Here is a 17,065-nt window from a genome sequence, read left to right as displayed (position 1 = left end):
GATCGTATGGATGAAGGTGTGCGTGAGTGCTGGTCTACTAAGGTGTCTGGGTGACGCTGAACAGAGTTTGACACTGGGTGGTCGCAAATTGATCCAAATAATTCAGTCCCAAGTTGTACAAAGTAGAGCTAAACAACCTGGCCATTTGAATGATTTCCTCGGTGAAACTAGAACGTATTTTTTTAACCATGAGCGTATTCACTTGAAATCATTTTAACCTGAATCAACCTGTGAGAATGATCTCAATGTCGACTGATGAAAACGTCCTGGAACAACCCGAGCGAATTGTGATCAGCGTACCATCACAGCGCTTTAGAAACCTCACAGCCTTACAGCACAGCGTTTCTCCCTGTGATGTGCAGCTGGATACAAATAAACACATTTTATATAAAAAACGGTCAACATCCCTCAGCATCACAAAGCAGAGCTATGCGGATGATTGATTTCACCTAAGCGTATTCCTCTTCAGGATAGCAACAGCATCTTCATCCATTTGCCCTTTTGTTTGGGGGAGTCACCGGGGAAAGCCTTGGTAGCACGTTTAGCCAATCAATAAAAGGCATATCGGCGAAGCCCCGCCCCTTTGACAAAATGTGTCCAATCAGAATCCTTGTTCTTTGCATGGGCGTTCCCATCCCCCCACCCACCCTTTTGACACTGCCCTACCGAAGCTGTGTGGTTGAGCGAAGTGAATGACGTCTCTGCATTTGCGGGCCGCCGACGCAGGGCTGGGTTTCCATTTTCAGAGCGAGTTTCGGGGGGGATCGTCAACATGGAGCCGGAGATGGAGGACAAAACGCTGGAACTGATGGTAAGGTTTTTGTCGGCAGGCATCATGGACATCAGAAGTGATCAGTATCACTCCGAAAAATTGAACGAGGCGCCGAGGCTCGATTCGACGGCAGGAATGGGCTGAAGCGGCTTGTCGGGAGAGGGAGAGGAGAAAGGAGGGGGGACTCGAAAGCAGAGGGAGGGCCTGAAATTGTCGATACATTTAGCTAAGAATCCCCATAATGGTCGATTTGATACCTTAGTCATGGACGTCAACATCAGACGAATGTTAAACACACTTTGTTCGAGACGTACTTGTTAAACTGTGGGTGAATTATAAGGTTGATGTTGAGTCGTCGGCCGAAGACAGCCGAGGATTCTCGGGGTAGCGTTCACTGCGGTGACGCTGCGCCACTTTAACAGGGCCCTGTCTTATACTTAGCCATCCAGCTAACACAGGCTAGAAGGCGATGAACCACGTAAATTTACTGGTATGTTGTATTTTCTAGTTTATCATAAGACGGATTACAATGTTATCGGTGTGTCTAACAAGTGTACAGATGCCTTGGTGTCAGTGGATGTTGCTAAAATCGGTAGTCTGCTACCTGTCTGTTTATATTTTTAAAGTGCGTAGAAGGAAGTGTATTGCTTTTTCATTCACATAGCGTTACCACGATTAGCGAGGTAGCAATTAGCCTATTAGCCAGCATGCTAAAATGCTAGGTACTTGACAGACATTTCTTTACTCAAACAGACATTTGGTGTGGACAGTAGAAGTGATTTGGTGATAAGAAACATCAGCTGTCAATTTAAAGAGTTTTCAGTAATAGGCAGTCCGGTTTGTTTAGTGTGTATCATCGTTTTCTCGTGGAATGATTAGCTATGTTGATATGCTAGGCATCCAGGCTAACATTAGCTTACTTATAGCTACCATTTATAATACAATGGTCAAAGTAGTCTTAAATCAGACGTCAATTATACCGTGGTATAAATGTGTTTTGTAAAAGACTGAACCGCACAGGAAAAGTCCAGTTTTAATATGTTGAAGTGTTCAGACCATCCAGCCCTCAGGTTCGCTCACAGACCTTTCTGTTGTATTGCCAGAGTTTCTGTTGACAAAGTAAGTGAGGCCTCGGCTGAAGTGTCGTTTGTAAACTATGTGGACTAAAATGTGCTTCACTTAAACTGGGTCAGAAACACATCTGAGTGAGTACTTCCAAGTGATGATTACCCATTAACACCACATATGTTTATAGACAACAAATGACCATCATTGAGGGTAAAGGAATCCCAGTAAACACTGAATTTGCTGTAATGGAGCCAGCCACTGGATAAAGATGTGATCAAAACATTGCTCCTTGATTTTATTTCTTTGTTTTTTTTCTGTTTTTCCTAGTTTTAAAGTTTTTAGAATGAATGTTAAACTTTCTAAAATCTTACAGCAGAGCTGTGCACTGTACTTACATGGTAATCAGAATAAGAAACACATTGAGAAAAGAAAATAAGTGTACAAGAGCAACTTATTTGTCATGAGCAAACATATGTCAACCACAACATTAATGAATCTACAATTAATGTTTCTTTACCTGCACTAAAGCATATTTACACTTTAAGTATCTCTACAAATGATACACGTGTGAAGTAGTTTGAGACGGTATCCCCACAGGCTTAAAATCGTCTTGGTTTTCTGTGTGTTTAATTTATTTTTATTTTTTGTCCCAGTGTTATTCACTAACCACTCATGAGAGTGGGGATGGCAGAACAGTGGGTGGGGTCTCTGTCAAAGCCAGAGTGACAAAAATTGACAACTTATCCCATTACCCCTCCCTCTCCTCTACCTATCCCCACTCAGTTCATGTCTAATAATGCTTCTGTGTGTATGTTTATCAGTCTGTTTCTTGTGTGTGGAGGAGTGTGTGTTCCTGCGCTCACTGTGCCAATGTGTGTGTAGCTCTAATACTGGTTTTTCCCCTCACTATCCCCCACCTCCTCCCCTCTTTTTCTCTCCTCACCTTCAATGGTTACACACCCATCTCCTCTCAATTTCAAACTTTTTTCATTTATTTTTCTTGTTATTTCTGTACTTTTATATTCCTACACTCCACACTCGACCTGTCCTGTTCTTCACTCACTCCCCACCACTTACACTCACCTGTACATTCATTGATCCATTCATTAATTCATTCATCCATCCATTCAACAACCTCCTTTGGTTCCCCCCCCCCTGACTTCCTCATCAACCCCCTTCCTCTTTTCCTTTACTTCTCATCTCTGGCCTCTCGCTCTCCCCTTTCCTCTACCTTCCTCACCCTTTCCACTTCGTTCTCCTCCTCTTCCCTTCCTCCCTTCCTCTCTCTCTCTCTCTTTCACACAGTGCTCTGTGCCTCGCTCTCTCTGGCTGGGCTGCTCCTCGGTGGCTGAGAGTTTGTGTGCACTCAGGTGCCTGCAGAGCATCCCCTCCACCCGGGCTCACAACCAGGTTCTGCCTCTCTCCTCTTAATTCTGCTGCTCCTCCTCCTTTCCCTTCCCTCCCCTTCCTCCCTCGCCATCTCCTCACCTTTCACTTTTCTTCGCCCACTCCACACGACTCCTCATACCACTTTTGTGCGGACAGCACCCACTCACCCCCTCACCCTCCTACCTCCTCACCTTCCGTTGTCCTTTCTTCCCTGCTGGAAGCACACTGCTCTCAGGTTCTTCTCTGGTGTGTCCTCAAACTCTCTCAGCTTAAAACAGAATTGTAGCCTCATAAACTGTAATTAACGGCACAATAGTCATGTCAAATCACAGTTCTCACATCCTAATTAGGTCCCACAACTCCTAAAGAAATCAAACAATAATTTAGCTTGATAATGGAAACTGGAGATTTTAACAATATGATTAGTTTAAACAGTAAACAAGAGTTTGCTTTGTGAAGAGGAAGGATCAAGGGGGTACCAGAGAATAACCCCGCACTGAGGAATAATGTTCACTGCCCCTGGAGGTGTGAGGGCCAAGGTGGGGGGTCTGCCTTCCAGGCTCTGAGAGGCTACATGCTTGCTTGCTTGCCTGCCTGTCCAACTTTGTCTATCTGTTTTTATTTCTCCCTCCTTTCTTTTTTTTTTTTTTTTGCTTTGCATGACCATCAAGCCCATCCTAGCTTCTTGTCCTGTCTGCTTTGGTCTTGGTTCCTGACCCTTTTGTTTGTCTGTTTGTGTGACCACTACCAGAGGCAATCTCTGGAGCAGTTTTTGAGAGGATTCTGGGTTTAACTTTGACAATAACATCTTGGGGAAGTGGTTATCCTGTTCTGACATTCAACCCAAGTTCATCCCACTGATGGCAACTCTTCAGCCTCTCTTCTCTCTTTAAAAACATAAAGATCTACATGTCTGTATTTTAGCTTTATTTGCCGCCAAAGACATCGTGACAGGCAGTGACTGTGGTACAATCATCTCCTAAACAGAAGTGCTGTAGCACTGACCTAGTAGGATTTTGGGTTCCATTTCTGCAGATAAGTTTGTTAACATATAAGAGATCAAGGAAATAATAATAATAATATGGTTAAGAAGAAACACTTCAGAGGAAACCCTCAATTAATATGATCCTTTGTCCCACTGTGTTATTTTCATATGTAGTTATGTCATGAAAACAGAGATTGTATTGTGTGCTCTAAAGGCTCTTTGTAGTTTAGGAATGTGCTGGTTTTATCATGATGGAGATGTAACAGTTTAAAAACATTATGTTTCAAGACAGCCTTTAAACATCATCATTCCTTCTTACACTCAGTTACACATAAATACATGGATGATTAACCTCTATCAGATGTGACCAGGGCTCAAAGTTGTGTTCATTTATTTTTGTTGTGAATGTAATTATTTCATGAAAAGGATATTGTCGCCTAAGTGATCCTGCTTTGTGTCATTTAAAGGTTTTGTTGTTATTATGTGTTGGTGAGTGTTAAGAGCCAGAATAAAAGCTCAGCCTTCCACTGTATTACTTCCACTAAGTGATTTGTGCGGTTACCTTGTTGTAATTACAATGTCATTAGTCCTCCTTGCCTGTTAGTGATGCACTTGTTCAGGACACAAATCTTTGTAGGAGTTAAGTCATATGGAAGTGGGTGGGATCCAATTACCTCCCTTTTTTTATTCTATCCTCTCTATACACTGTAAGACCACTATCTGATTTAACTTCCATTACAGTCATGCCTGAGCTGCTGCCAGTGACATACCCAAGATGCTACCGTTTAATTTCCTGTCCAGACTACTTAGCCCACATCACAGACATGCGAGCAAATAGAAACCTTTTGTTGCAGTGCTCAGTTCTTTCCACTTCATATGTGTATGTGTATGCACGGGTGTTTGTGCGTGCACGCTTTTAAAAGTCATAATGGGTACCCGTCCTTGGCTGTTTGTGGTACTCTTGTGTCCAGCGCTGTCCACACCGCTGCCCTGGCTCTCACAGCGCCTGTCACAACAGAAGTGTTGGAGAGCAAAGCACTAACCGACACCTTGTTTTTGTGTTGATGTTTTTCTACAGAACACATCGGGGATGGAGTCACAGAACCTCGTGGATGATCTGTCGCCAAAGAAGACCACAGTTCTCAAGGTTTGTTGGTGTTGCTACTTGTGTGGTTCTTTTGTCTGTCCATGAGAACATCTTGAAGAAGAACTTGAAGATGGAGCACAGTTTATGAGTTTACACTGTGTTAAATAGGTATTTAATACACAGGAATAACACTAAATGTATAGATGAAAGGCTTTGCTTGGAATATCCCACACATATTGTGGTTGAAGATTTTGGCGGCTTCAAAATGAGAGTAAAGAGAAGTTAATGAACACTTTTACATCAACCCTTCCTGTTGCTGCCAAACAAGCTTAAATGCTTCACATTTCAAAGTTAGTCCATTCTGCAACAATAATTGACTGCTCTTTAACCCTTACATTCACTGTTAAAAGTTCACAGACAGTGTTTTTCATTTGAATCCTCCTTATAGTCCAATATACTTTTAATACAATTCTAAATGCATTTCTGGCACCATGCTATGACTGCAGGTTACAAAAGCTGTCTGTTCATGTAGACATACTTTCCTAAGACGTCTTGAACAATGTCTGTTGTGTGAATCTCTCATGTTACTTTCAGCCAAGTCAAATGAATGAATATTTAATCAGTTCTGATCTTTACAGCTTAGTAATGGTCCTGTTGTGGGATCCCGCAAGCGTCCGTCAGAGGGGAACTACGAAAAGGAGAAGGAACACTGCATCGCCCTGTTTGACCAGTGGTCGGAGGCCGACCAGGTGGAGTTTGTTGAACGCCTGATCTCCCGTATGTGCCACTACCAGCACGGCCACATCAACTCCTACCTCAAACCCATGCTGCAGAGGGACTTCATCACTGCGCTGCCAGGTACAAACACAGTATAAAATGAGCTGAAACTCACAACGAAGTGGTGTCTTTTAACTGCAGATTGAGCGTAAAGTTGGGTTCAAGATTCATTATATCTTCTGATGTTATTTAAAGTAATATTTAATATTAAAATACACACAGTTGTTTTGTGTTGTTGCATGTTTTCGCCTGATGCGAAAGGACGGTACAAATGGCATTACTAGATGTTTTAGAATTATTTTGCACAGTAAGATTCCTTTCTGGCATTTTTAGATGAAAATTGGAAATATAAATACACAGATTGTTTTTAAAAAAACAGAAAAACAAATACAACGACCCTCAGGCACAGATAAACCCAGCAGATGATATTCCATTAATTTTGCAGTGAGCGCTCACTCAGCCTCTTCTCTTCCGCCCTCTAGCACAAGGCTTGGATCACATAGCGGAGAACATCCTGTCTTTTCTGGATGCACGCTCGCTATGCTCAGCAGAGCTGGTGTGTAAGGAGTGGCAGAGGGTCATCTCTGAGGGTATGCTGTGGAAGAAGCTCATTGAACGCATGGTTCGCACCGACCCGCTGTGGAAAGGCCTGTCTGAGAGACACCAGTGGTGAGAGAACACAAAATACAGATCTGTTTACACAAACACACACAGAGGATTATTAAGCCTTCTACTGTTTAAGGGGAGTATCTTAGAATAGCCACCTCTCTATTATAATATTGAAGCTGTACCTTTTCAAGGTTAGGAGTTTTAAGGATAGGGGCAGGGAGGGGGGAAGTAAGGTCATACTTGACTGGTTTTGAGTGTTTATTGTGAGTGGGAAAAATTTCCGAGCAGATATAAAGCAGATGTCATTCTGATATTTTTTTTGCCCCAGGGAGAAATATCTGTTTAAGAACCGCACGGCAGAAGTCCCACCCAACTCCTACTATCACTCCCTTTATCCTAAGATCATCCAAGACATAGAGGTAAGATACACAGACATGAATTCAGTATCAAATGAACACTTGCTTTTTGCTTTTACTTTTTACTGTTACACCTGATATCATTTTCTTTCCTTAACAGAAATTTCTCGGGTTAAATGATTCTTTCTTGGTCCTCCTTTTTTGATCCCTTCAGTTTTCACCTTTTCATTGTCTGTCCCTTCTTCCAACAGACTATTGAGGCTAATTGGCGGTGTGGCAGACACAACCTGCAGAGGATCCAGTGTCGCTCTGAAAATAGTAAAGGGGTTTACTGTCTCCAGTACGACGATGACAAGATCATCAGTGGCCTTAGGGACAATTCCATAAAGGTATGTGTGCATTAAACATCACAGCCTGAGGTTGGTAAAATGATGGCTTGGACCACACTGTTATCTTTGTCACTGTGCCCGTCCACACATTGGATAGTCTTCTTTTTTTTTTTTAAGTAATATATTTATTAGGTTTTTTTAACAGTTTAAACAAAACATATACATTTGGCTCATATATATATATATATATATATATATATATATATATATATATATATATATATATATATATATATATTAGGGATGACCACAATTAATCGATTATTGTTTAATTGATTGTTAAGAAATTACTCGAAACACACATTTTTGTTATCATTTTCCGTCACGTGGAACAAACATCATGTGGTCTCATATTACACTCATCTATCAGGGATGCGGCTGCGTGTCAGGACTCCACGTGCGCTTTTTAAAAGAGGATCAATACACAACTGCTACGTTTACAGATCAGCAACATCAGAGCCGTCTGAGCTTTCTCCTGATTATGACCCGGTTGCGCTCCTGGCTGACACCTGACCGAATACACATATTTATTTTTCTCAATAAGAACGAGTAGACAGAAAACTGGACACTGTGAGTCTGAAGTACTTTAATGTTAGTATTATGAGCCTTCACTTTATAAGATTATGTCCGCGGAGAATATTTTAATGAGCCTGATTGTTGATATTCTGCGTGTCAAACGTGTGCCCGTATTCAATCCCGTCACTTATTTGCATTTTGTTGTTGTAGAAAATATAATTTAGGGGGAAAACAACGTATTTGGCTTTGTTTTTGAAGTAAGAATAATAATGTTTTTTCTTATCAATTAATCGATAATTGATCGTTAACATTTCCAAAAATCGATCATGGAAAATACTTAAAATGTACATCCCTAATATATATATATATATACATACACATATATCATGGTTAACATTCAAGTTCAGTTAATACAGGTGTCAGGCACAGGATTCACAATGTACATTGCAGAGGTGCAAAACATAGAGGAAAAGAAAGTAAAGGATTAAATAAATAAAAAAATAATGATAATAATAAAAAGTTGTGTCTATAGCACAAAGCCTCTTGTAAGAATAGTGGCAACATTTAGCCCAATATATACCAGTAAGGGTTCCCATGTTCTACGGAAAACATCGTCTCTGGAATGTAGTTTGTATGTTAGGTAGTCCAGTGGGACATTTTCAAGTATAACTGTCTGCCATTGTACCTTGGAAGGGACACTATGTGTAATCCAGTTAAAAAGAATAGGATAGTCTTCTTAACTTTTTAATTGAAAGCTTCCCCAGTATCTGTAATAATGGCATATAAGTAGGGAATGTGAGGTATAATTTGTCTTTAATGTCAAAATATTAGTCTTCATTGTCAGTGGATAGTAAATAAGAGGCGATGCACTGACAAATCATGGAAGAAACTCATTGCCAAAAATGAAAGCTGATGGCACCTGCTCTGCACAACAGCTGAGCAGGAGTGGGTGAAAGTATAAAAATCCAAGAACCTTTTGACAGGATGAATTCTGATTCCCTTTTGTTTCATATCTCCATCTGTCTCATGAATTGAAATGTATCATCCCACAAAGATCTGAGTTTTATCTCACATATCGCTGCTGTAAAGACAAACAGTATACACTTTGGATGGATGTCATGGATATGAATTGAAGTTTCATGACCTATTGTGTTTCTGCTGATGTAGTGAAAACCTTCAGTATGCATGTATCATCCCCTCTACTGGCTTAAAATGATGTGTGGATGTAATTAACATCCGCTCCATTAGCACCTACAAGTGGAGAGAGCCAGAAGTGATGGCAGCGAGACAGCAATGCATGCTTTGTGTGTGGTTGTTTTCTTCCAACCTGGGCTTGTGTATTTATGAATTGAATCTCTTCTTGTGGCTCAGTGCAGCTTATCGTCTTATTGTCTATGGCGCTGAGCTAAACCAGCAGACACTGAGACAGAACACAAGTGAATTAAAGGATAAAAGAGCTCAGCTCCAGACTCAATGCTTTTTTTTTTTACACTTATCTGTCTGGCTTGGGAGAAGAGGAGAAGATGATGAAGAGAAAGGGAGGATGGAGGGAAGAGAGGAGCAGATTTGTCTTCTTATTGTTCTCAAGGAGGCTGACGCACACCCAGAGAGGAGCTGAATGGCTCTTACGCACAGAGCTTTGCACAGCAGTGGGGAAATGGGGCATGAAGAGTGCTGTGAGAATAGGCCATTCTTAGCATGACCCAAATCTGCAACCTTTTCATAACCTTTCATAACCATTTTTACTTATTTTCCTCTGTGTCGTCTGTCCATATCTACCCCTACTTTTTCCTCCCCTTTCTTCCTCCTGTCCTTTACTCTCATAGATCTGGGATAAGCAGTCTCTGGAGTGTCTGAAGATACTGACCGGTCACACAGGCTCAGTGTTGTGTCTGCAGTATGATGAGCGGGTCATCGTCACCGGGTCTTCTGACTCGACCGTCAGGTATGATGCAAATTACATCACCAAAGATGAAAGTTTTGACTGTGTTAATGAGGCTGACTAACTGAACAGGATTACCTGGACAACTGTTAGTATCTTTGACCTGTTGAATTGAGCTAAATGTGGATAAGAAGCAATAAGGACTTTAGAGTTTTCTCATACTCCGTAGTCAACTGTGCTGTCGTCTGTGGTTCAGGAAGGAGAAGTCAGAAACATTTTCATTTGGTTGTTCACTTGTTAAAGGTGCATCAGAACACAAAGAAAAGAAAGAGACAAGATCTGTGTTAAAGACATTTGAGCCACACGTACATCAGAACTTAGTCTTGTGTATAAAAGCAGAACAACAGATTTTTTAATATAGAGCATAGGTGATAAAACAGCATCAGCAGGTCCCTTAACATGAGGAACTTATGCTTCCTCAAGTTTACCCTTGAGTTCAGGTTGGATCATACATACAGGAATATACTTGAATGATAAATTATAATGATGATCGTTAATGTTAGATTAATGATCATGAACATATTTTTACTCATCTGTTGTAAAAGGGAAAGATTTTTGTCACAACTGTAATCTTGTTAGTGTTTACACCTGCTGTCTTGAAAAGTCTCTCTTTACTGGGACAAGTGAGAAGGGATGGGTACCTTTCACATTTGAACCGATACGGTACAGATTCCCGGTACCTGGGGATAACAAATATATCAAAACAACATCCAACTGTTTATATGTATACATTTCTTCAACATGAAATGAACAGAAACAGGATTATACAGGTGATCAGATATATTAGCTGACACGTGCTCGTGGCGTCTAATTGCTCTTTCGGGAGTTTATCAATGAACACCCGTGAATGCCTGCGGACGGGAAAAAGTCAGTTCTCCGTTCTTTATATAACATGACACACAACTTACTTGTTGGGCATTCACGCACACAGGAACGGTTATAAACAGGGCAGGTAGTCGGGGCGAGAGAGCCGGTCTCAACTTATCCTCCGCAGCTCTGCCTCGGGGTGAGTGCTCGCGCCCATCAGCTGCAGGCTCCGAGACGTCCACCCAATCAGTCTCGAAGGATGCGTTTAGGTATCGAAGCATGGTACCGTTTGATTTTACGTGAATTGGTACTAGATAGTACAGACGGAATTTGTTCGGTATCTATAAAAGTACCGAATTCGGTACCCATCCCTACAAGTGAGAAGGCAATAATAAAAGTTAAAAAGAAGAGACATGGATGTTCTCAAACTCCATGTGGTTTGTTGTCAGTGCAGTTTATTTGGATCTAGAATTCATAAAATGTGATTTTAATCCATTGATTATCTTATGGAGGGCTATTAAGTCACTGAATAGAAAGGTGTACTTAAAGAAGCTTAATATAAGTGTAAAAAAACTTGTCTTGTTGATTTACCATTTTCCCTTGAATACGAGTGAACCTTTTTTTCAGTCATTAGAATTAAAACCAATAATATCCAGAAAACAAATGCTCAAACCAGCCCCTTCACTGCTTCCATGAGATTACTGGATTGTTCTTATCCACAGAAGAAATGTCTGTCTTATCATTTCAAAAGCTGCCGTAAACCTAATGCAAATGATCTCATGCAAAACACCTCTCAGTCTCTGAGCATTCAAAGACCAGCTGAGAAGTAGAGTTTTAGTTTTCTAACCTAAAAGCAGAGAGTTAATTTTCACTGATTAAGTTCAAACTAAAGTTATGAGACAAAAAAGACGTTCTTCATCCCATCTCAGCAGAAGGATGAAAAAAGTGTTTTATTTCATAATGAGTCACATTCACTTTCCATTCATAAAGACAGTAAAATGGGTTTTATTGTACACATTTAAAGACCTGGCAAGAGTGTTTTGTGTGTGTGTGTGTGTGTGTGTGTGTGTGTGTGTGTGTGTGTGTGTGTGTGTGTGTGTGTGTGTGTGTGTGTGTGTGTGTGTGTGTGTGTGTGTGTGTGTGTGTGTGTGTGTGTGTGTGTTGATGCTTGCTTAGCTGCTACACACAGAAGCTCAACATTAACTGTCTCATTACTTCACACTTCAGCTGTACTAGCTGAGTGGTATCCAAGGAAAATGTGACTTCACTTCCTTAGCAACAGCTTGACAGGCTCTGTGTTTGTAGGTTTGGTTGTCAGCTTTTCCAGTGTGTTCTGCATTTGACTCTTAATGCCCAGCAGTGCAGCACAGTAACATGTTCTACACAGCCGCTTGTTTGTGTGAGTGCGTGCGTGTGTGCCTCTCCATTGTAAAAGTAATAAACATAATTCTCTCTCCTGTCTCCATTGTTTTCCCTTTTCCTTCACCCTCATTGCACGTCTTTTCCACTCTCCCCCTTCAAACTTATTTTCTTTGATTTCCCACCATTTTGTTTTTTCATCCTACACACCCCTCATATCTTTTTCCACTTTTCTTTCCCCTCTGTCATTTCTTCCTTCCTTGTCTTACTCCCTCCCTACTCATTTCACATCCCTATTTTCCTTGTGCCACCTTTTATTTCCACCTTTGCCCTACTTTTTTTTTTTCTGCCATTCTGTCATCTCTCCCTGCTTCTGTTTTCCCTCTCCATTTCCCTCCGCCTCTCTCCTTTGCAGAGTGTGGGAGGTCACGACAGGTGAAGTACTGAACACACTGATCCACCACAACGAGGCAGTTCTTCACCTGCGCTTCGCCAACGGCCTCATGGTCACCTGCTCCAAGGACCGTTCGATCGCAGTGTGGGACATGGCCTCTCCTACTGACATCAGCCTACGCCGTGTCCTCGTGGGACACCGGGCCGCTGTCAACGTGGTCGACTTTGACGATAAATACATTGTGTCCGCCTCAGGGGACCGCACCATCAAGGTAACAAGAGTAGCCATTCATAAATTCAAACCAAAAACTCTGAGATGAAAAGCTTGTCTTGGAGGAATTGTGACAAATGTAATGTGACAGACTGAGATACAGGAAGGTAGACCCTGAAGAGTTATACCAGAGTGAGATTCCCTACAGTACTTCAAACAGACTTATAAAAGCATGAAGTGACAAGTTGTATCGTTTTAATACCACTGAGTGTTAAAATGGTTGTTTTTAAAACAATTGCCCACATTATTGAGAAAAGTAAAACTTACCAATGACTTGTTCTCATGTTGCCCCTCTGTAGGTATGGAGCACCAGCACCTGTGAGTTCGTTCGCACTCTAAACGGTCATAAGCGGGGCATTGCCTGTCTACAGTACAGAGATCGTCTTGTGGTCAGCGGCTCATCAGACAACACAATCCGGTAAGTGTTTCAACATTATTATTTAGTTCATCGAGCATCATGAATTTTCATCACATCTTGAAAAATCAGCACATCTTGAATTTAAAGTATCCCTAAAAAAGTTTTAAAAAATGTGTTTAACTTTCAAAATATCTAATAATTTCAATTAACATACCAAAAAAACAAAATAAGTGGTTTTGATGTGATTCAGTTACATAATTCAGATGCGATATCTCCATTTAATGCTGAACCTATCAACTAAAACCTGGATAAACAGTGTAGAAACCACGTCCTGCTGTGTGCTGATCAGAGATCTCTCTCTCCAGGTTATGGGACATTGAGTGTGGGGCCTGTTTGAGAGTGCTTGAAGGTCACGAGGAGTTGGTGCGCTGCATTCGCTTTGACAACAAAAGGATTGTCAGCGGCGCCTACGACGGGTCAGTCTCTCTCTCTCTCTCTCTCTCTCTCTCTCACACACGCACACACACACACACACGCACACACGCACACACGCACACACACACACACACACACACACACACACACACAGAAGGTTTTGCACAGAGTCACATTTTGTTCCTGACGTTGTGATGTCTCATGTTTCTCTGCAGTAAGATAAAGGTGTGGGACTTGCAGGCAGCCCTGGACCCACGAGCCCCTGCCAGCACATTATGTCTGCGCACTCTAGTGGTGAGTATCACTGATTCAGTCTGTTTCTACAAGGCACAGCTGTATAGATAAAAAAACACTGTTTTTCCACATCATTTTAACTATTAATAGTACTTAAGTAATCTCACACCAATGTATATGTTGCTGCTGAGTTTGAGAATGATTGAAAAGATATTTAAGACACATTCATCAGTTTATTTCAAGTCCATTAAGCCGAACTTCGTCAAAAGCTTGACATGGATGGATGTAGTGTCCAATTTTTGTCTGAACTGTGACAGGGCATACAGATTTGAACTTGTATCATTGTCATGTCTCTGTTGAACTGTTTTGCACTTTATGAAGAGCTGTTTCCAACACTTCTACAGTAATTGATATAATGGGGTGGACAAAAATCTTTAAAGCACCCTTAATGTCCGCCACCTGATGTCAGCGTCGAAGCAGCAAATGTCTTCACATCTTGTTGACACCATGTCTTTATTTGCTGTTTTCAGGAGCACTCTGGCCGCGTGTTCCGTCTTCAGTTCGATGAGTTTCAGATCATCAGCAGTTCTCATGACGACACCATCCTGATTTGGGACTTCCTGAACGTCTCGACCAACGGCCAGTCAGAGGGACGGTCCCCCTCCCGCACCTACACGTATATTTCTAGATAGCAGGTAATAAGACACACATACTCATTCAAACTGATAAAACTAATGATCGTACATTTCTATGTGTCAGGTGGTTCCATGTCAATAATAGAATCATATTCAGTCAAAGTGTTTACAGTGTCTGATTGCATACTCTCTTCTGAACCCCAGGTGGCGCCATCCACTGATCCATTTCTTGGAGGAGCCCAGGGCTGATAGGCTGATGGGTGCTTCCACCATGGAAAGGAGCCCATCTCTTCTCCTTCCTCTTCGTCATCTCTGTCCACCTCTCACCCTGCCCCTGCCCCTGCCACCTCCAGCCTCACCCCCTGCTCGTTCTGACAGACTCATGAGCTTGTGCCCATTACCTGCCAGCACCGTGATATGCACCCACACACACACACATGCACACAAACACACACACATACAGGTCAACATCGATAAGATTCTCGACTACAGAACCAACCCCACTGTCCCAAGAAGTTCACCCTCTACTACTAATTTATGTTTGTGAAGTACACTAATGACAGTATTAACTTAGATATTATGTAAGTCACAAGCTCCCCTTTGACCCCTTGTTACAAACTTAAAGCAGCTTCTGCCCCTCAGTTTCCAACTCCAGCCAAACAGGTTTCCACAGATATGGTATTGCTTATTGATATATATTTATATATACAACACACACACACATGCACATACACACACTGACACACACGTGGCATAGTTGGACAGAAGATGACTGGAGCTGTGATGCGGGAGACAGAGACTCTTTACTCAGCTCCAGAAAAAGGAGGGAAGGACTGGAGATGGAGGGAGTGATGGAGAGAGAAATGTGTCGGGGACGACACCCCTGCTCCCTCTCACTCCCTCTCATTCCTCCCTGCCTCTCTCGCTCTCTAACCCCCTTACCCCGCCCCCCCTCCCCTCCAACCCACAGAGATGCACACTCGCTTGGAATACAGGGGCACACACACTGAAGTTTGTGTGTGTTTGTGTATGTGGACTTTTGAAACAGAGCAGAAGCGTTAAACAGACAGACATGCATGTGAGGTTGCCTGGGATACAGCATCCCGGTACACCTCAGCTTTTTTTTCTCTTTAACTCTTACTTTCTTACTGTTTTTTATTACTGTTATTTTCTCATTTTATTTGAGTATTTTGGTTCTTAGTACAAAAATCATACTAAGCGTAGTCCTTTTTCTCTCTCCCTTTTACTGTCTTTTTCCTCTTTCTTTCTTGTAACTCAGACCCTTGTTCATCTGTCCCTTTCACTCCATCTTTCTCTCCCCCGTCATCTACGTGCTTGCTTTGGTTATGAGAGAAGCTGGAACTCAAGAGCTCAAATTTAGCTGTAAACGGAGTTGTCTTGTCAAAAATTGTGTTGTATATTAAAAATGATTTTTTAAAGAAGAAAAATGACCTTATTGTGAATAAAGTACTTGACAGTGGTGGAGTGTTGAGCCAACTGTAACATGAATGAGTGTCTAATTGTCTGTCTGTTTTTGTCTGTGTGTATGTGTGGCTGGGTTTGTGCTATGCCATGCGTCTCTGACATGTAGAGTCCACATTCAGTGGGCCTTCAGTGTTTCTCCTTTTTGCCAAGACAAACAGCAGAGATTGAGTGGCTGCCTGTCCTGCAGTAAACAAGAAGTTCAATATTTATTATTTTGTGTGAAATTCTTAATTCCCCCAAAAATGCTTAACTTGAACCAACTTCTGGATTGTTCTAGAAAAACCATTGATAAACATAAAACATCACAGAGAAAGTAGTACGATGTGATTTAAAGCTCATTTGGGGAAAAAAACTGAAGCGCACCAGATTATGTTTTCAGGTCAGACTTTTTCCAATGTGTTCACAATAAGCACTTGTTATCAAGTCCTTTTAAGGGTATCTTATGAAACCTGGCTACCCATATCTCTGTTTATGTGATTCGAACAGATGTTTGATTTCTCACCACGTACCTGCCACTTACTACTGCAACGCAACCTGGATACTCTGAAACGCACATTAATACAAAGTTAGAGTGCACGTAAACATGCGCAGTGCTTTCTGATTTAACTCTGATTGGAAACTTTTAATGAGTTGACTAAATGTGTGATGTCACAAAGGTGTGTAACCCTGCAAAGGTAAGGTTGCTCAAAATGTAGCTCCATTTTTATAACCTGTGCAATTTAATGTGAAATCTCTTCTTAGGATCAAAAAGAAGATAAAAGCAAGAAAAGATGGTAAGATGTCATATTTCTTTCTCCTGCCATCTTATTTCTTTTTGAGGGATAACACATGCACACAATATGTTATTGAATATTCAACATTTACATTCATATAAATATCAATTGAACTTAGACATTTTAGAGTCTTGCTCACTTTCAGTCACCTGGGGCCTTGTGTACAAAGAGTGCGTTTGCACAAAAATTGGGCGTACGCTCTTTTTCACACCAATGTTCAGATGCATCAAGAGTGAAATGACTGTGGAAATGTGCGGTGCCTCACGGCAACTTGGCTGGTGAACACACGTTTCTACAGCTGTTGATCCTTGCGCACAGATTCATACATCTAGATATTTTTATGCGGACGACATTATCTAGATTTGAGCGTACGCCATGTTTCAGTAGGAAATCAATGGAAGTCTATCTTTGTACATGAGGCCCCT

General features: G+C 41.5%; 1 protein-coding gene across 2 annotated transcripts; it reads left to right on the top strand.

Annotated features, from left to right (window-relative positions):
* The first annotated feature begins 654 nt into the window (after positions 1–654).
* On the top strand, positions 655–15,891 carry fbxw11a (F-box and WD repeat domain containing 11a). 2 transcript variants are annotated; one of them, XM_034689802.1, is made up of 13 exons: positions 655–811; positions 5,293–5,361; positions 5,940–6,159; positions 6,561–6,747; positions 7,016–7,106; positions 7,295–7,432; positions 9,775–9,893; positions 12,472–12,721; positions 13,020–13,138; positions 13,444–13,554; positions 13,729–13,807; positions 14,278–14,442; positions 14,587–15,891. In XM_034689802.1, exons 1-12 carry the CDS (start codon positions 773–775, stop codon positions 14,437–14,439), a joined length of 1,584 nt encoding a protein of 527 aa, XP_034545693.1. In that variant the 5' UTR covers positions 655–772; the 3' UTR covers positions 14,440–14,442; positions 14,587–15,891. The 2 variants fall into 2 exon arrangements, with proteins under 2 accessions (XP_034545693.1, XP_034545694.1); XM_034689803.1 differs by lacking the exon at positions 655–811 and adding an exon at positions 996–1,262.
* The last annotated feature ends 1,174 nt before the right edge of the window (positions 15,892–17,065 follow it).

This window comes from Notolabrus celidotus, chromosome 8, assembly GCF_009762535.1.
Source record: "Notolabrus celidotus isolate fNotCel1 chromosome 8, fNotCel1.pri, whole genome shotgun sequence".
In the NCBI taxonomy this organism is placed as follows: domain Eukaryota; kingdom Metazoa; phylum Chordata; class Actinopteri; order Labriformes; family Labridae; genus Notolabrus; species Notolabrus celidotus.
Note: the sequence above shows the minus strand (reverse complement) of the source record. Positions and strands in the feature narration are given on the sequence as shown.

What these genes read in the sequence shown, in the direction of transcription:
- fbxw11a (XM_034689802.1), top strand. Translation starts at nt 773, where the DNA reads ATGGAGCCGGAGATGGAGGACAAAACGCTGGAACTGATG. An exon ending in CAGGGGACCGCACCATCAAG is followed by an intron (nt 12,722 to 13,019) that starts GTAACAAGAGTA and finishes GCCCCTCTGTAG; the next exon opens with GTATGGAGCACCAGCACCTG. An exon ending in TATGTCTGCGCACTCTAGTG is followed by an intron (nt 13,808 to 14,277) that starts GTGAGTATCACT and finishes TGCTGTTTTCAG; the next exon opens with GAGCACTCTGGCCGCGTGTT.